Below are 25619 nucleotides of genomic sequence, written 5' to 3'. Positions count from 1 at the left end.
GGAAAACAGCATGTCTTCTGTTAGCTCCAATCCAGAGTAGACTCTGTCCTAGGAGGGTGGCAAGCACGGTATTTTAAAGGGTAAAACAGTTAGCTGTTGATTGTGGTAAGTAGCCCATCCAAAAAAACTTTCCAGACTTCCTCCTCCTTGTTTGTCAGTAGTGTGATTCATTTGCTTTCCTGGAAACAAAAAAGAGAAAACCATGCATCTAATAAAATGATTGTGAACCTCTGACCTACAGCCTAGACCACACTAGCCTATTCTGTTTGGTCCACTGAACCTCAAAGAGAATTTACTCTCTGAGCTATGACTTGGCTCATGTCTCCTGTACTGTCTTCCTCCAGTGAAAGTTGGAGGCCCCTCTTCTGGCCCACTTGCCAGCCATATTGAAGTGTGCTTCATCTTTCCTGGCTGTTGTGTAACCAGTCATTTGGAGTAGCAGCTGGCAGGTCCAGCTTTTCAGAAGGTGTGAACGATCTGTCTTCACAGAAACATGTTTTCATTTGTAATGCATTCAGCTGAGCAAAAGAACTAGAAGGGTTGCTATTGTTTCATCGCACATTTCAGCTCTTCTGTGAATCTGGGATTGATAGTTCTTTTCTAGCAAACTTTAAAGATTTAAGGTTTTTAATATGAGACTGTCTTACCACCCGAAATACAGAAAAACATACATTTTAAAAACACAAGTTTAGGTGTAGGTTTATGGATTGACATCACACATCTGCAGCACACAAACCTGTGCAGAGGAGAAGTAGGTATACACACCTGATCTACAAAAGTGACAAAAATGGCATTTGTCAGAGGACATATGGCTTGGGCCTCAACAAAGTTAAACAAAACTAGATGCTGTCTACCTTAGCAGGCATACATGTCACTTACCGATTACAATTCTATTTACTGTTATTTAAAGATTACTTTCAAATTAGAACAATCTTGAACAATATGATCTTTGATTCACTACATGAAATAGTAATGCATTTTAACACCAACAAGTTCCCCTTCATAGGCTACCATAAATTAGCAGTCTAACTTATTTCCTTGCTGTGACACAGGAAAGTATGGTAATCAGTGATCTACACTATTGATCGCCACACAGGTATTTGTGGACAGATGTAGTGGTACATGGGACAACAGATCGAGTACAGACTATCTAATTTAGCAACAAGGGAGAGAAGACTAAATTAATTTGCACACCATACTGAGAGTTATCTACTTATTTCTTACTGTTACCTATTTTCTGTGTTATTAAGGATACTCATTGACTTTGCCTAAACCTATACATGCCATACTCCTATTTCAGAATTCTAAGTGATCAATAAGGGGTCTGCATGTAATACGCACTGCGGGGGCTAAAAGCTGAAGGAATAGCACTAACAATGCTTCAGCGTTCCAGTGGTAGTTGGTCCAGGTGGCAAATCCACCATGGAAATTACACCTACGAAAGAAGTTCTGCTACCAATGTTACTGTTCTTTTCTAACTTTGGTACACTTCATAAAAAATTAAAATAAAGATTTTTGCAAACAATTGAAACAATGGTTTTCTGGTGTCTAAACAGAGTTTGTGAGATAATATTTATATTCCTGATCCAGTAACATGAAATTCAACAACCACAATTTCAACACAGTATATTGGAAAAATTAAACGATCCTCATGTTACAACTTTGGAATGAATTGTATTTCTGGTCCTTTGGCTGGTGCTGGGAATTTTATTTTTTAATAAAATGCAAAAAAAGGAAGCAGATGGAGAAAACACAGTCCAAATATCATATCAGTTTGTTGGGGATATCTCCACATCACGCAACTTGACAGCAAGCACAATACGTAGTTCAAGCAAGAACATTAAGACTTCTTGTTAACACCTCCACCTGTGTACAATGATTTTAAAAAACGCCATTTTGTTTTCTACACATCCAGCCACCTCCATCAATGGTTGACAATATTGTACCATTTTCATAGTTTGATGAGCGCTGGTCCTGTAGGTGCAGAGCACAGGATGAATAACTTATGTAAAGCATATCTTCTCATGATTGTACTTTCAAAATAAACTTCTTGCCACACACTTCTTTCTCAAGATTTGACACCTCCTCCTTGGTTTTCTGAGTTGCAGCAAAAAGCTGTCAGTTATTTTGTGAGGAAAGTGCTCCTTTTCACAACCACACACAAACTGGAAAGTAATACTCTTCTGAAACAGGACACAATAGTATCATGGCTCTTGGGAGGGAGAAAGGATATGGATGACCAATGACAACCTTAGATGAATCTCCGCCCATTAAACAATTACAGGGCTCCCTTTCCCAATGTCAAAATCCATGCGGAACCACTGACCATCAGTTTCTTACACACAGCCTCATCCTGCTCCTCATGTAGGACCCGACAGAGCAGCAGACAGGCTGACGTTGCTGTAAGTATATCTGGAAATTGAGGCTCTTGTAGTCCTGCTCTCCTCCTCAGGGATGCCAGCTCCCCTCTCCAAGGCCCTTGCACTCCACCTGGGGCAGCAGGTGAACGTAGCCAGGAAGCCGAGGCGGAAACGCTTGTTCATGAAGCAGTATATAATGGGATTTACACAGGCAGAGGTGTAGGACAGCAAATGGATGAAGGAAATTGGTGCCCCAGAGAGGTGTACATCGGCTGACATCGTGTTGAATGCTCTCCAGGCATTGACGCTAAATATGGGGGTCCAGCAGAGGAAGAAGAGGATGACAATCACGATCAGCATGCGAATGACTCTCTTTTTCGCCATCAATATGGCTGCCGATGTGCTGCTTCTGACCCTGTCAATTTTCACACTGCAGTTGGTGGATATCTGCTGCATTTCCATCCTCTTCCTCCTCTTAGATTTCTGGAGGTAACAACCATCGCCTTCCTCGTATTTGCTCCCACTGAAGCTGTTTTTCCTGTCTGTGCCTAGGATAAAGAGAAGTGCTTTAATGAAGGACTGATATTTATATAGACTTGGTTTCAAAGCGCTATAATATCATGATGAAATCAAGACTTTGTCACTGATCACAACCAACTGCACAAGAATTTTACCTTGGGAGGGTTGCTGCTGTCTGACTTCAAATTGTATCCCTCTGTACAGCTCCAAGGAAATTAAGCCATAGGCCACCATCATTACAATTCCAGGCACTAGGAAGAGTGTCAGCAACAGGAAGATGTACCTGAGGAAACAGAGAACAGAAAAGTCTGAGGAGTGGGAACTATTAGCCTTCAATTTCATCTTCCTGAATGTTTTCCTGAAGGGATACATTGAAAGAGAAGTGAGGGAGGCAGAAATTGTGAGTGAATGCACACAGCTAGTAGGAAGCACATACAACTGTCAACTGCATTTCCGAGGTGCCGTATCTACACTGAAATAAAAAAACAAGAACTGGCCAATAGGTCTGACTTACAAATAAAAGTGCCTTGTCAGTCAATGGTAGATTTAAGCACTAAAACGGTCATCATTCTTGTACTTTGTTAGCCATCCATGCACTCCTGCATCCTTTCATCCATCCACTGACTCATCATTCACCTACTGCCCACACTGCCACCATAAAACAGACACCAACTCCACAACTTATGGAAGATAAATTAAAAATAGAAAAAGAAAAACATGCTGCCACCCAAACATGGAGGGCATAAGTTTGTAATAAATATCTCTTATGATGTCATCAATGATGTCAAGTGTGATGCTATACGCAATGCAAGGGGATGGAGCACGTTTATGATTCCATCAGTGATGTAACAGGTGAAGTCATAAGTAACGTAATCAATGTTGTCACTTATGATGTCATCAATTAAGTCATGTGTGACATCATTCGCAACACAAGATGTAGGTGCGAATTATGGTTTTCTTCGCAAACTATAACTTGTGATTTTCAATGGTTTTATGTGTTGAAGTGCGAACCATAACTCAGTTTTTACCTGTGGAATTCCACTGAATTTCGGTGAATTTCAACACCAAAACCCTTGACAACTGTGGTAATCTGTGAGAGTTCTTGTAACAAAATATCTGTTTGCAGCCTCTAACATATTGCAATAAAAATCCATCATCACATGCCTATGCACATATGCAAATGCTCTCCTCAATAAAAAGAGCAGGCCTACTGCATCTGTCCTAACATTTCATAATAAACAGATCAGATCCAGTGAACCAATCATGTCTGTAACCTTTATCATTGGCTTGTCTCCATTACACGGTGATAAAATGTAAAAATATTTTTAAAATTACATGTGGCAAAACCCAAGTACTATCTCTCGTACTTAGCGACTAGTATTCACCTTGACCTGATTTGCTTCGTCAGTGCTGAGACACTCTTAAGTTCATTCATTCATTTATTCATTCCTTCAATAGGCTTAACTGGAATTATCGCAGTGAAAATCTTCTGTCTCCAAGGTTTGTCACACCAAAACCCTTGCCTACTAAGGTAACAGGTGAGATTCCATATACCCTCTTCAAGCTTTAATACAGAGTAATAGCAATTCACTCTTAAATGCATATTCATTCTAAAATATACTTTGCACAATGAATACGTCAGCTCTACTCTCTTTATTGTAACTGTTCATTATAAACAGATCAGTCTTACAGCCTTGAGCATTGCTGTATCACTTGATCAGTACAGTTGTGCTGCATTAAACATAACCTTTTTCAGGAGGCGAAGAATACAATACAAGCACTCTTTTTCTGGGGATTCACACAACATCTAACCAATCAAGGATATCAACATGTGAGAGGAGTCAAAGTCCTTCTCTTGGCAGTACTTCTGAAAGCTTTTTTTCTGTTGATTATATCAGGTTCAGAGATAGCAGCAAAGGCAAGCAAGACCTAATACATTGTTTCACTGAAAAATGGTCTGAATAGGATATTGTCATATTGTGTGGGCTATGGATCATTATGGCTTTTGATAAGATTTGAGTTCTATCTAGTCTAGCCAAAGTTTTTACTGATTGTAGCTAAAGTTTGTGCAGTGCAGTTCAGGCTGTAAAAAGTAGAAATTACACTTTCAAACTGTAAGTTTATTAATTGCAGTATGTGCATATTTAATAGATTATTTTTGACTGAGATGTATTTATGAGTTATGTATGCTTTGCCTTAACCATTTTTGTATTCATAAAATAATTTTTGTTTATATGGTTGTTTTCAGTGAAGAATAAACAGTAAGTAAAAAGATATAATATCACAGCAAAAGCCCTCCACAAATAGGATCAAGCAGTCACATATAGGACACTTACACAGCAATACACATGCATCTTCCACCTACACAACTTTTTTAATGTTGGACCAGGACGTGATAGACCCAGACATGTGTGCATCCATCACACAGATTGGCAACAGACAAAGATCTACCTCCTCCATGTGAGTTCTGACCTGGAAAATGAGCCATGCAGGAGAAGGTGCAGTGCTTTTCAAGCATTTTAGAACCATGACCCAATTTTTAGAACAAAAAACTTTTGTGACTCATCTACCCTTAATGGGCATGAAGCAGGGCGATTTTTTAATGTAATTAAAACCTTGTGTGGAAGCCCATTGTCTTTTACAGACAGAACCTTTCCCATTGAAATGGCCCTTAAATTTGCACATACGTAGTTTTATTGATAAAACTATAAAGCACACAAATGAGAATGCCTGGAAATGGGGCTTCTGTGAATATTGATCATTCGTGCATCACCAAGTAAAGTGTCTTGATTTGTATTGACCCTATTAAAATGTCTGTTTCCAGCACTCTTTAGAATTTCCAAAAAATCGCTTCATTATTGCTGTCCTAACTGCTGGATGCACACACTTAATTTACTGGTATTTACATTTTGTTGTGTGTTTCAAAATAATGATTCCCTACAACCTTTCATTTCACTCTCCATTTACACAATCAAGGTTGTCATATAATTCACTTTAAAAACTCCAGCCAGAGAAAGGAAAGTAAACAACAATACCCATTTTAAAAGAGCGGGCAGCAATTTGTCAGAAGACTAAGCCTGATATTTGAGCTATGTCTTTAAAGCACCAGCAGATGTGACAAGGTAAAGGCATTTTTATTAATTGCTCGGACTTTCCTGGGCCACCAAATATTGACTCACGACTCACCAGTGGGTTGCGACCCACAGTTTGAAAAATTCTGAAATAGGGGACAAAAATCTCCCGTACCATCTTTACATGCCTTGGTACACCAATGCTCATAGGAGTTGTTGGATAATGGAAGGAATTGCTGTTTTATTTGAGGAGGATGGGAACTTATTCTCAGAGTGAACCACTAAACTGACCCCCTGGCAGCGAAGGCACAAAGCAAACAGTCTCTGTTTAGAGTATGTTTGCAGAACCAAAACACTATATTCAAAACACAACACAATAAAAATCCCAAACCAAGGTTTAAATATAAAAATAGTGCTAAAAAGCAGGTGCCAACCGTGGGCATCTGGTTGCTCTTGACCGATATCTAGGCACAAGTTAAGGTCGATTAGGAAGAAGTGGGAGTCTGATACCATTAGGTGCCTGCCACACGGTGCAAGAATGTTTGGAAATGTACGTTTTTCTATGGGAGGTTATGCTTCTGGCGTTTTCCACCCACGGCACAAACTCCCATAAAAAAATGAACTGCTGAACTGAGGTCGGTGGGTTTCCATTAAGCAACGGTGTCGGGCGGACATGAGTCCGCCTGACATCATAATCAGGGCCTGTGCATTCCAAGTTTGCACTATACAAGCAGAATATTTTCAATATACCACGCTGCGTGAACTCGGCCCAGAGGTATTAGGGAACTTAAATAGAGCACCAGTTATATTACACAGGTTCACCTTCAATTTTTATAGGCACAGGGAAATTAAGTGATTTGCCCAAGATTACAGGTTGTTGAACTGGCACCGAGACTCTAACCTGCTTCCCCAGCTTCAAAACCAACATCTCTGACCATTACGCCACACCCTCTTCCCTGTGAGGGAGATAATAATAACCTACACAGAAGAACATGCTGTAAATACCTAAAAGCCAATGAAGAAAAAGGCATGAAATATAGTAACTAAATTTCTGACATGGCATGTATTACATTAACATTTTATTTATAGAAATTTTTACTTACCTATTAGCTGCAGCACATCCTCAATGTTCTCCAGTCCGTGGCTCCGAGGGATGTCTACTCTCACAGCCAACTCCCCTAACCAATTCCTGCTGTAAATAATGTTAAGCAGCAGGAATGAAACACCAAGATAGGTTTAAGTGACTCAACGCTTCCTCAGTCCCTGGAAGCCTGTGCCTGCTCTCCACCGGTTAGAGAGATTTGAATTGCCCATTTTGGACTGCCCATGGCAAGACAGTTGGCCAAACTAACATGAGCAGTTCAAACTGAAGTTGGCACCACTCCTCCCTGCCAATCATCAGCAATGATCCATTGGCCCAGCCCGCTCTCACACTCAGCTTAGGCAGCAGAGTAAAAAATAAAATGGTACATAAACCATTATATTGCCATTTTATTTTTCACGCTTCCCATACTCACAGCCTGGGGTGCGATGCACCTCTACCCTTATGGAAGAACCACCGCTGTCTGATTGATGTGGTCCTGGTGAAGCCATTGACGTTTGGCCAGAAAGCTCTTAGTGGGAGAAATTTGGATTTTGTGCTCAAAGATGGTCCCTCGCCGGTCAGATACTTTTGCCACTTTCTCTCACTGAAGATTTCTACCTTTGGACATAGTTACGTTTTTTGGAGCTTGGAATCTTCCATGGGACAAGACTGCAGGCTGTAGCCAAAGAGGGCTCCGCAAGGGCGGATACCTTATCCACAAGGTCCAGCTGATTCAGATTTGTGTCTTCAAAAACGTTCAGGATGACAGCAACCTGAATCTCTGGCTAAATGGCAATCCACCTTCATCAGATTAGCTTTGCAGTTTGGTCTTGCTCCTCCGAAGGTTCATGATGCCAAAACGTGTCTTTTTCCTGGGCTTCAGGAGATAATGGGAAGATCACACTTTGACACCAGCCAAGGTTCCAGAACTTTGGGGACAACACTTGAGTTATAAATACTTATTGCAGCAGAGACCAGCAGCAGGGTCCAAGGTCGGTCCAGTTGAAACTGGACAACTGGGAGGTAATAGAAAAAGGCCTCATGTAGCATCATGTGTCCCTGTAATTTGAATAGGAGGTCAGACTTATGACCCTTGGAGTCCACTACCACATCCTGGATCAGGGCCAGTCTTCTAGGCCCTTCTCAGATTATGGATAGCAGGTCAGGCTCTCTTTTCTTCTTCCAAAAATCCAGAGAGTGTTGTGATGAGGGCACTGTGGGTAACATATTTAAGCCTGTTACCAGCCTGTGGATGGGGTTGACTCCTGGCTCCTCCGTAACCAATGGGATGAAAGTTCCCAGGGATAATTCTACCCAGAACGTCCTGTGTGTGTTACTGAAAACAATCCTACAGTGACCACCTCTACCTAAGACCAAGATGGCAGATCCCTTCTTACACGGAGCAGAGTGTGTGTGCTCACCCCAGAGGTATGGTCAGGAAAATGAGCAACCCCTCCTTAGTGGTTACTCTAAACCAGTTTTGGGGGCAGCTCCTCTCCTACTTGCATTGCTGCCGTGACAGGGTAAGTTGCTTTAAAGTTAATCAAGTTCTGATCAAAGCCTAGAAAGACATCCTACCGGAGGAATGGAAACGATTTCCCACACCCAAGCCCTTTGTCCTGTTCTTGGAGCAGTTTTCACATCCTAACCATGGGCTATTCAGGTGCCAGGTCACAGCTGGAGCTCCATGCAAATGGACCGCCAGGGGCTTTAGGTATGGAAAGGTTAACTTTTTAAATGTTTCTTTTTTTAATGTATTTAAATATAAAAATTCGACTTGACCAGTGGATTGGGTTTTTAATAAATATTTCAAAAAGTCCAGGAGTTACATTTAATACAAATGCTTTTCCTTTTGGAACAACCAGTCATGCCCACAGTGAGAATAGCTTTTGGGGCTTTTTTAGTATAAGGACATGTGTAACATTAAACTTTTACATAAATCATTTCTAATTACGATGCATTATCAGCCTACTTGGGAGTGACATATTATTATTCAAAATAAAGGTTTTAACCTGTCAAAATGGGCTATTTTGGCAGGTCAAATTTGAAGTTTTAAACTGCACAGCCAGGATATAATTGGTAGACCCGCAGTCACGTTTGCACTGACACGTCAGTGAGTGGCACAAAGGATGCTGCAGTGCTCTAGTGGCGTGTAACCAACAGGCCCTTGGTACACATTGCAACATATAGTAAGTCCAAGAGTTAAATATGGCAAGTAGGGGTATGCTAAAGTTGACATGTTGAAAGTAGGAGCACAGGAACTTTACCTCTGGTTACCATGGGTAAAGTGCACAGAGTTCAACAGCCAGCAAAACCAATAAGGCCAAAAGGTGGTTATTTCCAACAGATATCGGTGCTGTTCCTATGTTAGAGAACGTATAAACATTGTTTACTATTAAAGTAATTTCCATCTAGTGCCATGCAGAGAAAAGTGCTTCCAGCCCCAGATGGGTATAGGGTTGAGATAACTGCAGATGGGAACCGACTTCTCTCACACCACTCGTGCACAGTGATGCCAATGAATGCCAGAGTAGCAGGCTGCTTTAGTTTTCATCCAATAAAGATCCAGGAAGTGCAGCGGAGCGCTGCAATTAGGTTGTAGGCCTGGCCATCCCCACTGCTCTCAGGGTGCTTTGCATAGCATGTCCTTTGTGCAGAGTAAATGCACGCAGACCAGAAAATCCATCTGAGATGTGCTTTTACGTTTCTTTGATCGGATCCTTTGTTTTGAAATACAAATGTGTATTGATGTCCAGCAAAGGGCTTCCGTACAGCAGCAGGGGTTCCAATTGAGATCTTGTCTCTAATGCAATATTATACAAAATAATATAATATTATGCCTACATTTTGCAGATCTCAATACCTGGTTATTTGCTGCTCCCAAATGCAGGTCAATAAACTTAAATTTGTGTAGACCATCCAGCATATATTACAGTTAACCAATGAAATAGCAACAATGATGCTAGTTTGTAAAATTTGATAGGAAACAGAACAATATGACAATGATTTTTCAAATATTGATAGCAATTCTCACTGGAATGCACAAAACCCAAAAATTGATTTCAAATGTAGGCGTAAGTCTTTAGAAGTAAATGTATATCTTTTGTTTGAAAATCGAGGGAAGAAGAATGTCGCCAAAGAAGCAATTACTCTAATGCAAATGTTACTTGACAAAAAGTGCGCTCATTAGCCCCATTTCACAGCTGATTCAAGTGAGTCTGGGTAGATGTAGGATACTGCACCGCCTTGGAGTTCATTATGACATTCATTCCAAAAATTGCTCCTATTCAGGCTTGAGGGATGTCTTATGCGAGTAACAGTAATGTTGCTTCCAAACCTACCTTAAAACCCACCTACTTAGGTGTTAACTAAGTATTAACTAATGTACTAATCATATTTAACAGACTTTACTGAAGAACAGTTTCTTGTTACCCACTTTCCAAACCTTTCAGTGATAGGTGCCACATGCATGCAAGCATTCGAATGTCTGCATGCAAAACTGACAGGTGATCCACATGGACCACTTTGCATACGAAGGTGTCACAAATACTACAATTCTGCATTCATTAGTGGCACCAGAAGACGAGTTGAGGATGCGTGGCAGTGTTGTGTGTCAGGACAATGCAATGCAAATGAGCGGCACAGCCGCACAGCCATACCATTAAAGGGTTTCAATATGTTGAATGCATTTATCACAAGTATACAAGACTGTTGTATCTTGTGAACATGTGAGTTACTTTAATACACTTCTCTGCACTTTCATATTTACATCTGAATGGTTAAGAAGGATGGTGTGCTGTGTTTAAAAAGTCAAATATATTTTGTTTCATGGGCAGGGAAAGACGGTAAGCGGCTCAAGCAAAGGAAAAACATTTCTAAGGAAATTATCTTCATAAAAAGATAAAATAAAACACTTTGTTCAAATTTCTTGACCTTAAGAATCCCTGTAATGCAGATTATCTTTAACAAGGAAATTGTGCACCAAGTGAGGAAACAGAGATGAATAGAACTTCTAATTAGCTCGCATATGCCTGTGTGATTTGAAAAATATGTAGCGATACTTTGCATGCACCTAGAATTTCTGTAAATCGGACATATAATTATACATTTCTTAAATGCATAGGTGAAAACCAATGCATTCAGAGAATTATGACTTCCTTCTGAATCAGCCCCTTTGCCTTTAGGGCATTCTGTATGTTGCGTGGTGTTTCCATATACAGATGTAAATGTGAGACCCTTTCTGTAATTCCCAGATACAGCGGGACCCCACAATAGCATTTCCCAATCTTCCCAACCATGAGCCCGATTCACAAAGGTAAACTTAGACGTTTGACCTAAACTTTGACCAAAAGTCTAAGCTTATGATTTTGAGAATTCACAAAGCGCATTAGGGGTACTATCTTTATGTCCGCACTCGGGCGGATCTCAACCCCGAGTGCAGACATATAGCTAGTACTCGCATATACCTCTGTGAATTCCCAAAGTCGTAAACTTAGACGTTTGGTCGAAGTTTAGACCAAACGTCTAAGTTTACCTTTGTGAATCAGACCCATGAGGTTCAATCAAGTTCTCAAAACAGCAATCAAATAAAAAGCCTTAAACATCCTAGCAAAATATTATCTCACCACACTTGGCCTCCACATTATGTAAATCATAATTGCCTTCAATCAGCATAGAAGTGTACTCATCAACTACATCAAGCCGGAAAAATGCCTATCCTTAACAGAAAACTGCAGACCTCCTCCAACCTCATCTTCATTAGCAAAGTACTAGAAAAGGATGTTCTAGAACAGCCACAAGATTCCATTAAATCCAACAACTTGTTATGCGATACACAAAGAGGCTTCATCCCCAGAAGAGGCATTGAACCTGCATACATGGACATCTGGGACGATCATTTGTCCTCCCTTGGTGTGGAACACTCTGAAAATCTTTCTCTACTCAGTAAATAAGTGGTGTACGAAACAGGAGACCACAAGATGCTGCTTAATCAATTAGAAGACTTGCTGGAATGCATGAAGCAGTACTTCAGTGGTGTAACTTGTTCCTCTTAGATCGATGCCAACAAATAAAAATGAGTTAATTTTCCTTGCAGGGATCTCCCTCCTTTCCATCACTGTTTAGCATTTGTCCGAGACCCTTGCACAGATCATTTTCCCCTACTAATTTAAATTCCAAAGATATTCAGATGACATTCAGATCAAACTCCAGCTCGGTGACCTCTCAAACCAAAATATGAACATTGCAATATGTGTGAAACATATATACCACTGGAAGAAGGAAACCTTTCTCCACCTGAACGACCCATTAAACAAAATGTGATCCATCAAATATCACAAGCAGCCTCCCTTTTTAATGTACAAGAGAAATAGAAGACAACCTAAACTCCAAATCAATCAGTGAGAAGTCTTAGGATCTGGTTTGACAAAGACTTTTTCTTTAAACACCAGATCGCAACATTTGACAAAAGCACCAACCCTCACCTTATGATAATTAGATGGATCACCTCTCTTCTCTAACATAGATACCAGATTGAACTTCCCAGGGCACTGATCCTTTATCGACTCGCTACTACAAAATATAGGTGGCGTAGATGATCAAATTCAAACTCATAAGCACAGTCTTCAAATCACCAGAGGAGGCAGACAAGAATTACCTAAAATGCCTAACTTCAATTTACACATGTAATAAGGACCTCAGATCAAGCAAACCAAATGTAATCATTCAGCCCAGGTTCATCTGCAAATCCCATGGAGGATGCAAAATCAGGCATGCACCTGTGAAACATACTTAGTCTAGACCTGACATACTAACTTATCTTGATGTCCTAAAGGGCAAACCTGAAAAACAGTCTCCTCAAAGGTCATCCCCACCTGTTAAGTGGCCTATGGACCACCTCTTTCTCATAAAGGTCCTTCTCCTGGTCAGCAGATATTGCAAATATTCTTAGGACTACTGGAACATACAGTCTCACTCCACTAGCTGACATCACATGAGAAGCTCACTCGACTACGAAAGCTCTAGTGCAATGAAGTGGCAACATGTTGTAAGTCATTACTGTACAACTATATGAATAAATAAATAAATAAATAAACAAACAAACAAATAAATAAATGCAGCTCCATTGAGCTGCAAAAGGCACACACTCTGTTTTCTTTCCAGCCACAGCACGTCCCCTAACTGATCCAGTGAGCTCCCATGTGGAAATGTCTCTACTCAACAGAGATAAACTGCCTGGTGTCCTGCATGGGAGATGGTGTCTGTGGCCAGCGGATGCACCAACACTTTTCAGCTTCTATCAAAATGATGATCAGATTGTGAAAGATGTATGTCTGTTATGTCTAGTCATCTAGTACCATTTTGCATTTGTAGCTGGCACTGTAAGATGTTTGAACTTGTTTGAATGAGAAACCTCTCTCAAGAGCACAATGGCATGCCCCCTTGCATTTCCAGCAACAGAGACACACACCAGCACCTAAACAAACCCTGCCACCAGAAGCATTGGCCTGATGCTATAAATCTTCATGTAAATTAGGATTTTTTGGGGGGGAAACATTTATTAATTTTTTTTCCGTTGCCAGATTTACATGAATATGTTAGTCTCAGATTCAATAATACGGCAAACAGGACCAGTACATTATCAGTACCTCTCCCCTCATTCCTACTACCCCTCTCCCATGGCTCTTCAGCCCACCCCCTATGCCAGGGTTAGAAAAAGTCCACATTTCTTCCTCCACAGACCCCAGTCGGATCCTGTTGGGTTCAAGCAGGATTCCCCTGTACTGAGCCCAGTCCCCCTAGATCCTAGAGTGTTTGATACAAACAACCCCTGGCTGTGTAGATTGGTATCTCCAAAGTGATAAAGGAACCCAGCTCCTTTTTCCAGCCTTCCTGGGTGGAGGTGCATCATTTTTCCAATGTTATGTGATATCCCATTTAGCAACTATTAAGGCGATCTAAAGCAGTGCCATTTTATATCTGCTACTGTCAAGATCAGCCTGTTTATGTAGCAGCACTAGTTTTGGGTCTCTTAAGATACTCCAGGCTACCACCTCCTCCATTGTAGTGAGCACTCCTTCCCAAAAAGGGGTCACCTCCCTACAGGTCTAAATTGTAGCTAGCAGGTCTCCTACCTACCATTGGCATCGCAAGCATCTCGGTAGGGCACCAGTCCCCTCTTCCACAACCTATATCTCGTACAGTATGTACGGTGGAGATAGTACAGCTGAATGAGTCTGCACTGTGTAGCAATCAATGCTTCCCAGGGGGGAAGCAAGAGTTTCCCTTCAATCCTCTTCTTCTAGTTGGCCTCAATCTGATTCCCAGGCCTCTCTCAGTTTCGAAAAGGTGTCAGGTGTATTAAGTATCAAGGTACAATGTATTTGTGAATTCTTATGGGGGCCCAGGTTTCCCCCCAATTATTAATGTAAGTTAGCATTGTCCAAGTGCATCACCCAGCGAGACCCACTGCCTCAAACATGACAAGGGTGAGGGTCATTTCTAACCATATAATAGTGTCAGGTTTCTGGCAGCGAGCACAAGTCTTTGATTATATTTTCATTACTTCGAGGAAAGTTCTAAATATTAAGAGGAAGGAGAATAGGTTTACTTTCAAACAAATACAAAATAAAAGGTTAAAGATAAGTTGATTACGTCCTTCTGTTTATATCCTATATTCCCAATATGAATCTTCAGAGCAGGTTGGGAATACGGAATTCAACCCAGGACCTGTCACAACACGTCGCTTCACTGAAAAAATATTGTTCTTCCAATCTTCTTGTGGAAGCCAATTGCTGAATGATAATATATGCATCTGACAACAACAATGACGTTTTAAAGATTAATTCAGCCTTGAGAAAGCCCCAGGCCAACGTGCCAGGAAGGGGCAAAACACTTGTCGGCTGCCGAAAGTCACTAATCAATAATGTAATACTGGAAGTATGATGAAAATCTTGATTGGAGAATAAAATCACTACAAATAATACAAGACCTAAAGTGTGTCTCTGTATGACTGGGGGTGAGTGCTTGCAATGTTCAACACTCCGTCCATCATTTTCTTTGGTTTTTGCTTTGTTCGCCATAAGTTGGCGGGGTATGCTCAGACGTGAGTCCCTTGCTCACTTTGCCACTGGATTCAAGCAAGCCTGGCTGAAGACGGCTGAAATGCCAGAAACCGGTCCTAGGAAGCTTGTTTCCGGTCCAGGGAAGACATGGCTTGGCAGTTCGGGCTGGACTGTTCCCATGAGGCACAGGGTCAGACTGATTTGCATATGGCCATGTCTGAATTGGGATGGCAGAGTGGGCTAAAGAACGGTGATGGATTCAACCCAGATCAGTTGACTGGGGGTGAGTGCGTGCAATGTTCAATACTGCGTCCATCATTTCCTTTGGTTAATACGGAATTCAACCCAGGACCTGTCACAACACATCACTTCACTGAAAAAATATTGTTCTTCCAATCTTCTTGTGGAAACCAATTGCTGAATGATAATATATGCATCAGACAACAACAATGACGTTTTAAAGATTAATTCAGCCTTGAGAAAGCCCCAGGCCAACGTGCCAGGAGGGGGCAAAACACTTGTCGGCTGCCGAAAGTCACTAATCAATAATGTAATACTGGAAGTATGATGAAAATCTTGATTTGAGAATAAAATCACTACAAATAATACAAGACCTAAAGTGTGTCTCTGTATATGACATCAATAAGTTGGAATGACAAATATAAACAGGAGGACGTACTCAACTTATCTTTAACTATTTATAATAGAGGCAGGGAAGGTCCAAACCTTGAGCAAGTGTCCTGCCGCCAAAGAAAAGGGCATTATCACCAGGCACAGAACACTTGGACCTTTTTATTCAGAAGATCTTTACAAAATAAAAGGTGGACATGTATAAAATGGCCCAATCAATTACTGCTAATTGTCATTACTCCCGTTGCCATCATCCCAATCCCATTCCTTACATGGGGGGGGGGGGGTAATGTACCTCCAGGCCTCATGGCAGGCCTCTTAAAAACTGGTGGGAGATAAAGGAAACTAAGCAATTGGACGAGAAAGCTGGACGCAGGAGTGATGAAGATAACTGGTAAATAATTAAGCCATTACTTCCTGGGCTACTTCCTCATCTCTTCCTTACATCACGAGAATGTACCACATCAGTACTGCCGACAAGGCACAAAAACTCCATGTGAGACCAAAATGCTGCAAACACATGAAACTTTAATGCAACAATAGAAATTTCAACACAGGACACAGAAGATAACACCTCGGAGCGAATTTCCAAAGTCATGCTGCCCCCGTTTGGGAGACGGTAATGGAGCATGAACAAATAAGTAACTGTGCAGGGGGCATTCCTGCAAATATTATAAACGGACATCTTCTGAGTATCTTCCCAAGGAGGAGTCACCCCCTCCCTCATGGAACTCCTTTGCATGCATGAAGGAAGATAATCAACCTCAAAAGCATAGGCTGAAGAAATGACAGACCGCACCTGTCTTTTGAGAGACAGCACAAAAGGCATATAGCCTTTCCTTGCAGTCAGAAAGTTTTCATACAGGGAATCACAGCAGTTATACTCTGCAGTACTAGACAGGTAGATGCAGACTGCCCTGTGCAGATTCAGAGTGTGAATAGCTGTCTCTTACTCCGAAACAGGATCAAGGAAGAAAGATACAGTAATCTCCTGCACCAGATTTAGCCTCAGGGGAATTTCAGGAATGAAATCAGGGCCCAGTCTTAGAACCATTCTCTCAGGAAACACCACAGGGAGGAAACTAACTCCCACCAAACATTTAATAGATATACCAACTGTGAGAAATCGAGCATTTTAAGATAAAAATATCACTGAAAACCCTTCCCTCTAGGTTCAAAAAGAGTAGGCTGCAGAGCCCCTAGCACCAGAGGGGGGCCCTGGGGAGGAACAAAATAAATAGGCACAGATATCGCAACAGACCAGCCTTTGAGCATAATTAAAGACATATAGCTTCAAAGCCTTCAAACAGCCCAATGGTTTCCTGATGGCCCTGTTGACATCCCACTAAACATTAAGGGTTGAAACTGCCAAACCATTGTCAAACCCATCCAAAAGAAATTACAGAACAATGTCCACTTTGCAGTCCAACGAATACACTACCTGAGTCATACATCATCACTCAATGTGGTCTAATGGTGGTCAAATGACCTCAAGGTCGAAACCCTGAGGTTTCTATACCTCTGAGGCTAGTATAGTAGAAAAACCTAAGCATTGGAGCCCTAGCCTTTCAAGAGAAGACATCAACATGAACTTCTGGAGAATCAAAAGTGAGAGAGAAGAAGTCATCAAAAGAAACAGAACAACCACAGTAACCTTTGTTAAAACCGGTATGGGTTGGGAGGAGCAAGATGGCGGCTGACAAGTCGGTCGGGTGAGTCGACCTTCTCTCCCCCTGTCGATGGAGTGGCTAGCCTAAAGAAGACCTGTGGATTTTGAGGGAGGTGGCTCGGAGTTGCAAATGCACTGGAGAGTTTTCTCGCTGGGAGGCTGGAGAGACCACGGAGGCTTACCTCTTCACTATCTCGTTGGCAGCCAGCCGTGGTGCACTTTCATTTGGCCGATGATGGCGTCGAAGGCTGCTTCTCGAGTGCAACGGGGTAAAGGATGTACATTGCTGGCCGGGACCCCTGTCAAAACTAGGAATGCTACGGCTGTGGCGGGAGCAAATATAACGAGTAAACAAAGTATCAAGAGCACCAGCCCTGTAATTCGAAAGGGCTCACTAACACAGATCACGCCATCCCAGGGTATGGACGCTAATACAACATCGCTCGGAGGCTCAGCAAAGGTGAAGACAAACACGCAAAGCGCTTTTGCAATGGTACCGGCAATCTTCTCGCGGGCTCCTCGGAAAGGACAGAATCTCGAGCCGGTGGCTGTACCTGTGGAGGGAGGGAGTGGGGCGAGTAGCGATCTGGAGGCCGATTTGGAAGGCATTGTTGGTGAGCCCATAATTCCCTCTTCGACTCAGCCAATATCTGTCACCGTCAATGTTGGGGGACTCCAGGGTCTGGAGGAGGCGCTGGGTTTAGGATCGGATCTTTCGTGTATCGAACCCACTCCGGTAAACCTTAGCGATCATCCGTTAAAACAATGCACTCTGGGACCTGTAGGCACACCAGATGAATCTATGCAGTCACGAGAGCTACTGTCTACATCAGGTTCACCCGGGCAGGAGCTGATGCTTACAACAGACAAGAGAGCAGCGAACCACAATATGGGTCAGAGCATGAATAGGGCGGTTAGCAGCCTCCACGAAAATCTGGAGGTTCCTAATAATTTGGATATTCCTGATAAAATCTCTAACACCGACGATTTTTTTTCTCTGTCTGAGCACTCTTCGGTGGAAAGCTTAGCCAAGGAATGGCTGGAAGACTCTAACCAAGACGAGGATGAAGGTAATTCAGACAAATCGGGCTTTGCCACAACTGAGGAACGAGTGGTTCGCAATAAGAGAACTCTTGTGGTGAACAAACAACTGGGATCTGATGCTTCATTGTCTTGGGATTATCAGCATTCCCCAAATATAGATACTATTTCTTCTAATGTGGCTAATGTGGCCGAGACTATTTCTGTTTTGAATGCTGGCAATGATTTAAAATCGGGGGGCATCACGCTTACTACTATTTACGATCTTATAATGGCCCATAGAGCTGAAACCTAGGCAGAGTGCAACCGCGCCCAGAGTGCTTGTAAGCGGTTACAGAACGCAATACGAAGGGTTTCTAAGTCTTGTGCTGAAATAGCAACACGGGTGGGTGAGACTGAAACCAGGATCTCAACCCTAGAAGACGATTTAGTAGCACAAAGAGAAGCAACAGCATCTCTGCTGTCCCAGAGAGAAGATGTGCAATGGAAATTGATAGATTTAGAGAACAGGGCGAGACGCAATAACCTCCGCATTTTAGGGGTTCCGGAGGGAAGGGAGGGCTCTGACGTAAGGAAATTTGTTATTGAGCTATTGAGGGTGCCCCTGCTCACCCCTTTTATTTGCCTTGTATTTGGAGCCCTTAATTTCTAAATTCGAGACAGACCCTTTGATATCTCCTGTAGCCTCTCTGATAGAGGCTCCTAGGGTTCTGGCATTTGCGGATGACCTGGCAGTAATATCCTCTGATATTAAAACCGCTCTGAATAGAATCGAAACTATTACCAACGCATTCGGTGCGGTTTCAGGGTACAAACTAAATCTGGGTAAGACTCAAGTTCTCCATTCCGAGGCGGGCCTTCCTCAACAGGTTGAAATTGTTTCCGAGGCAGTCTATTTGGGCATTCATATATCTTCTGACATCCAGAAGATACCAGAGGCTAATATAAACCCGATTGTGGACTCCTCAAACAAGCTCCTACAAAAATTTAACAGACTGCATCTATCACTTTATGGTCGATCCAATGTATTGAAAATGGTAATACTTCCAAAATTTCTGTATCTATTTCGTGGTATACCTTTGGTATTCACTAATGCTCTATTTAGCAAGACAGAAAGAATGTGTGCACGCTTTATGTGGGGCTACAAGAGAATTAGGAGGGCGATAAAGTGGCTTAACTTACCTAGAGTACGTGGTGGCTGGGATGTGCCGAATTTTAGGTACTATTATTGGGCTTCCCTTCTTCAGCACTTTGGGGATCTAATAGCTGGTGAAGAAGTAATGCACAACCCTGCTTATACTCCGTCAATCTACAGGATGATCTTAGGCAATAATGCCCGATACCTTTTTGTAAGGATTCTGGAGCCGAGCTACTATAAAAGGACTAGGTTTAAGGTTCTGGAGGCTGCCTTTTTGATTTGGAAAAAGGTACGTATTATTTACAAGATCCCTAAAATATCATTCCTGACCCCCTTTGAATCTATAGGGGTTCTTCCTAGTATCTTTCAAGATACTGTCTCTCGTCGGTGGGTGCTATCAGGTATTCGGGATATTGGGCATTTATATGAATCTGGACAGCGATTGTCTTTTGTACAGCTTCAGGATAAATTTGATTTGCGGAGGGGTGATTTTTTCAAATTTCTCCAGATACATAGTTTTTTGGATCATGCCCGCTCAAAAGGTCTCTTCCAGGAAGGGCGAAACAATCTCCTAAAACTGATTAGAGCCAAGTGTAAAATAGGCCAGATTTATAGATGTCTAATATCAGCTCAATTAGACGATTTAGATATTCAGCAGGAAAATTGGAAATGCAGACTTGGCGATGTCCCGATAGACATACAGTCGATGTTGGAAATGGCTAATTCAGTGTTATTTGCGGGGAGTTTGAGAAGCCAATTCTATATGTCTGTTTCAATCTATATTATACACCCTCAAAAATTGCTAAATGGAGGACGGGAAGGGGGGACAAGTGTCCTAAATGTAAGCTTTATGCCGCTGACTCTGTACACATGTTTTTTGCTTGTCCCCAGCTTGCAGTATTTTTATCTGAGGTTCAACACTTTCTCAACTCCTCCTTGGGTATAACATGCAAATTGACTGCTCGGAGACCATGTGATAAAATATAATAAAAACCGGGGGGTTACGGTTAGGTGGGATGAGGTAAATGCGGGGCAATTGCAGGCAGATATTTTTAAGGAAAATAAGATAGGGATTGAAATATGTTTAACGCCCATGTCTGATCCTTTCCTCATTATTGCTAATTTTAAGGCTCTTTTGGGTAACATTGCTTCTCACCTGATAAAAACAATGGGCGGGGGCAAAAAAAGGGGCCTCAAATGGTTTGATGCAGAATGCTCTGCTGCCCAAACAAGCTTAACTAAGGCCTTACAACAAGTGCCGCTTGTAGAGACCTGGTTAGAGCGGCCAGGACAAAATATAAAGTTGTAATCAAGAAGCGGAAAAACGAATTAAAGACCAAGGCTTGGGAGGACCTTATTAAAGCTGTGGAGTTGAGGGATACTAGCCTTTTCTGGAAGGTAATAAACCGACCTTTTTTAAAATCTGATGATAAGGAGGTAATACAAGTGCAAATAACTGAAGACTCCTGGGTAGCACATTATAGCAACATTTTTAATCCAAAGGAGGTAAAATTATCTGATATGGTGGAAGTTGGTAATTTTAATAAGGAGACAGCCAAAGAGCTTAGTGCCTCACTGACTCTTGATGAGGTAAGGAGTGCTCTATGCAAGGGTTCCGCTTTAAAGGCCCCAGGGCCAGATGCAGTGCCCTTAGACTTCTTTAAATATAATTTGGATGTATGGGTGCCACTCCTACTAAACGTATTTAGAGCAATAGTGGTTGGATTCATTCCAGCCTCTTGGAAAGATGCTGTAGTGGTTCCGATTTTTAAAAAGGGCAATAAATCGGACCCGTGCTGCTACAGGCCGATCTCACTATTAGATACGACCTGTAAATTAATGGGCAGGGTGATATTGGCACATCTTGAAACCTGGGCGGATACAGCTGGTCTCATTGTAGACTCCCAATATGGGTCTAGAAGGGGCAAGGGAACACCGAACAGTGCCTAAACTTGGCGCTAATTATGGGCAAGTACATGGGTGCCAAGCATAGTTCCATCCACTTGGCATTCATGGACTTGTCTAGCGCCTTTGATACGGTATGTAGGGCCAAGTTGTGGCAGATGATGGAGACTATGGGGTTCGAAGAGGCATTGGTGTCTCTGCTCCGTAGACTACACGCTGCTACTACAGTTAGTATTTGTTATGGCCCGGGTGGGGAAAAAACTAAACCCATTCCATCGACCGAGGGTGTGCGCCAGGGATGCATCTTGGCTCCCCTTTTTATTCCTGGTCTATACTAACGGGCTGGAAAGTTTTTTGCTGGAGTCTGGTGCTGATTTTCCACAGGCCAATGGTAAAAGGTTACCAATGCTGTCATATGCAGATAACACGGTTTTAATGACACTTACTGCTAATGGCATGCAGCTCTGCTTGGATGCCTTTGAGAAGTTTATGGGGAGTTTAGATCTTAAAGTCAACTTTACTAAATCCTTCGCCATGACCTGCGGTCTGAAAAGTGTTAAAACACGTAGATACAGGGTGAGGGACTATTATATTGAAGGTTGACAATTTCAATTATTTGGGCAATATATTTAATAAGAAATTGAATTGGGAAACTTTGATAATAGCTCGGGCCCAAAAACTTTCACAATCTGCTGAAGCCCTTTTTCGATTTGCCAGTAAATTAGGACAAAAACCAGTACCTACCCTAATATCCCTATATAAAGCCAAGTGTGTCTCGGTTGCAACCTACGGTGCTGGAGTGTGGGGTTCTCATAATACTGGAAAGTTACAGGTTATTGAGAATACTTTTATTAAGCGTCTCCTAGCCGTTCCATTGGGAACCTCGAATAATTTTTGTCATGGGGAGGTGGGCATTGAGTATCTCAGCGATATCATACATGTGTCTCCCCTATTGTTATGGGCTAAAGTTTGGCAGTCTGAAGATTTAAAACTATCACAGGAAATTTTGCAGGACTGTCTTAAACTTGACCATTGTATGAAGATTCCTTGGCTTTTGTATGTTAGGGATACTCTTTATAAGATTGGGCTAAATAATATATTTGATAGCCCAGACCAGATTGGTAAGGACTTGAAGCCCCTGATAAAAAATGCCTACCGTCATAACCTTGGCACTTTACATTCTAGCAAGCATCAACTGTACCTGAGGGGTAAGCTGTCTTGCCCATTTTATTTATCTTACATTACTCACTCGCAATGGCGTTTCTATCTGACAAGGTTTCGAATTAGCACTTTACATTTCTTACTTGCATTTCCAAAGCAAGGGGGGTGGTTCAAGAGTTTGCCTTTGTGCCCTTGTAATAACAGCGTTTCGCAAAGCACCATTCATTGTATTTTATTCTGTGCATTGTATAATGCTCCAAGAAATAGATCTCTTAAACCAGTCTTGGTATTTTTTGGTTCCAGTTTTTACAGAGAGGCCTATGAACATTTATTATCCTTGTCCACCCCAAGTATTTGTAATGCTGTATTGAGTTTTATTAGATCGGCCCTTGCCATTAGAAAGCGTTACTGAAGTTAGCGAGTGATCATTTTTTATAATGGATTTACCAGTCATATGTTATTTTTAACGCACTGTTTACATTTTTTTTATTGTATTTTGGATCTTTGGGTATCTCTTTTAATATGTGTGTACTGTTTTTATTATATGTGTATACTTTTATGACTCCTCTTTGGATTCGAAATAAAGTTATTTGATGATGATGATGACTGCTGAAGTTGTATTGTATGGGGTATCATCTAGCAGTGGCAATGGTGGGGGCATGCTCCAGTGTTTCGTTTCTTATTTATTTGCATGTCTATTATTAGATTATGTATTACATCTAAATGGATCGAATCTGATCCCCCCCACGTTTTGGGAGTGGAGAACTAGGATTCTGGCTATATATCATCTAGAAACTGCTTTGTATAGGCTTAAACGACCGGGGGAAAAAAGATTTGGACTGCAAACTTGGGACTATATCAAAAAATGGCTTTGATTTGTCTTCTTCTGCTGGAAATGCTAAAGTCTTTTAATTTATATGTATTTGGCATTGTCTCTGTATTTCCCTTCTTCTTTCTCTTTTCTCCTTTTCTTTTCTGTTGTCTGTTTATGGATAAATAAATAAAAAAATAATAAAAAAAAACGGTATGGGTTGGATTTGCAATGAGAACAGGATGATGAGACCCCTTGGTCACCTGTGCTAACCAATCACAGTGCGAGTTTCTACTGAAACTGCAACATTATTGGTATAGTCAGCCAAGAATTAGAGTATAAATAATGACCCCTTAGGGGGCTTGTCTGTTTTAGAGGAGAGGAGAGGAGAAGGAGCAGATCTGACACAAACATCATTTTGGGTTAGGTACATGAACGTTGCGAGTGCAGCCTGGGAGGAGATTGTGTCCGAGGAGACACAGAGGAAGGAGGGGGCCTTGCTCATGTTTTTTCATAGAGGTGTAGGCTAGCCTTGCCAGTCATATTTTTGGCACGGCAGATCACATTCTTCTGTGGTCTTGTGAAGGAAGGGCATTTTCAAGGAACAGCCTCTCTGTTAGACATAGAGAGGGAGAGAGACATATGAACAGACCAGTGAAGAGAAAGTAGCTGAGAGATCAGGACAGGTTTTTGTCTTATGCATTTATTTCTCTTTATGGGAGATTTTTGCTAATTAATAATTATTGATTAGCCTTGCAAAACTCACTCTTGAATTATATTTTTCCTGAAACTCTTTAAAGAGTTCTGACTGACATAGAATTAGGCGTTTCCTTTTCTTTATGGAGTGCTTTGTATGCAATCTATAATATGTTTTGTCTTAATTCTATTTTTCCTATTTTTTTCAATTCTGTAACCTGATTGATATTTGACTAATGAATAAAGGGTCAGAGAACCTTAACTTTTAACTAGAAAATAAAACCCTTTAAAATATTCACAATTATCTTTGTTGGCTTAAATATTAATTGCATTTTGATTTTTCATGTTTATGTAAAGTCTCCTGAAGGTGATAACACAGTGGCAAAGGTCCATCACCTTTAAAGCGGTAAACTAGAGGTAAATGAGGTTTTGCATTGAGAAATTACTGTGAAATTACTAACTACTCACCAACCTTACCAAAACTCTTCTTTAACTCAATAAACCATGATTCTGTAGCTTCCCATAAGCCAGGTTCTAATCTCAGGAGTTAAATCATTCATATTAGTAATAAATGAATAGGTAACTAACCTATTATCTGGTATGCATGCACAACACCTTTTAGCCTTGATCACCTTAGAGACTCTTCCTTCTTTTGCCAAAACAATATCTAAAGCAAGATGATTTTGAATTACCATTGCCCTAATTGCTATCATTTCTACATTCAATAGCCTAAAGGAACCCGCTATATCTGCTAAAAGCCTATCTACTACGGTAGACAAACACCTAATTTTCACATCATTTATCACCACTCCCATAGAAAGAATAATAGAACCTAATATATCCAAAACTATTTGCCCAAAACTTTGTCTCACTCTCCTTAAACTGGGCTCATCACTCAAATCATCCACATTATGAAACCTAGATAACACTAAAGCTAGATAAGACAAGCCAAACAAATTTCTCGGCAAATTGAAATAAGCAATCTTCCCACAAACATAATAGATTCCCCTCATAATAGGCTCTTCACCAAGCAAATAATTTCCACCAACTTCATAGGTTCTATCACACACAGTCTCCCTTACAAAATCTACTTTACTTAACTTTGTGGAGCTATGCCTTACCATACACAACTCTCATCTCCTCTCTTTTTCCATATTAAATCTAGGATATAAACCTGACAATCTTAATTCCTCTTCCTCTCTCATTTCCTCCAATGCAATTTTATGTTCTTCCCAGTTTCTCACCACCTTTACTCATCTTTGCATTATATTCTTTAATGAATTCATGCTCCTCTCTACACAAAAGAAACATATGCCTTTTAGCCTGGTTAGTAGCATACCTGTTTTGCGCAATCACTCTCAGATACTCTCTATATTTAATTTCACTATTATCTTCCATAATAGGCAACATCTCTAAAGGCACATTAAAATTAGTCTGATGAGGAGAAAAAAATTGATCCTGATTAAAGATC

General features: G+C 41.3%; 1 protein-coding gene across 1 annotated transcript in view; it reads right to left on the bottom strand.

Moving 5' to 3' along the window:
- Positions 1–685: 685 nt before the first annotated feature.
- The window catches only part of CCKAR (cholecystokinin A receptor), a 662232-nt gene continuing 637298 nt past the window's right edge, over positions 686–25619 (bottom strand). Inside the window, exons 4-5 of the mRNA XM_085643324.1 lie at positions 3035–3162; positions 686–2908 (exon numbers count right to left, since the gene is read on the bottom strand). Coding sequence (XP_085499450.1) covers positions 2361–2908; positions 3035–3162 — 676 coding nt within the window. The 3' untranslated portion in view covers positions 686–2360. The remainder of the gene's footprint in view (positions 2909–3034; positions 3163–25619) is intronic.

This window comes from Triturus cristatus, chromosome 2_2 (assembly GCF_964204655.1).
Source record: "Triturus cristatus chromosome 2_2, aTriCri1.1, whole genome shotgun sequence".
Lineage (NCBI taxonomy): Eukaryota > Metazoa > Chordata > Amphibia > Caudata > Salamandridae > Triturus > Triturus cristatus.
Note: the sequence above shows the minus strand (reverse complement) of the source record. Positions and strands in the feature narration are given on the sequence as shown.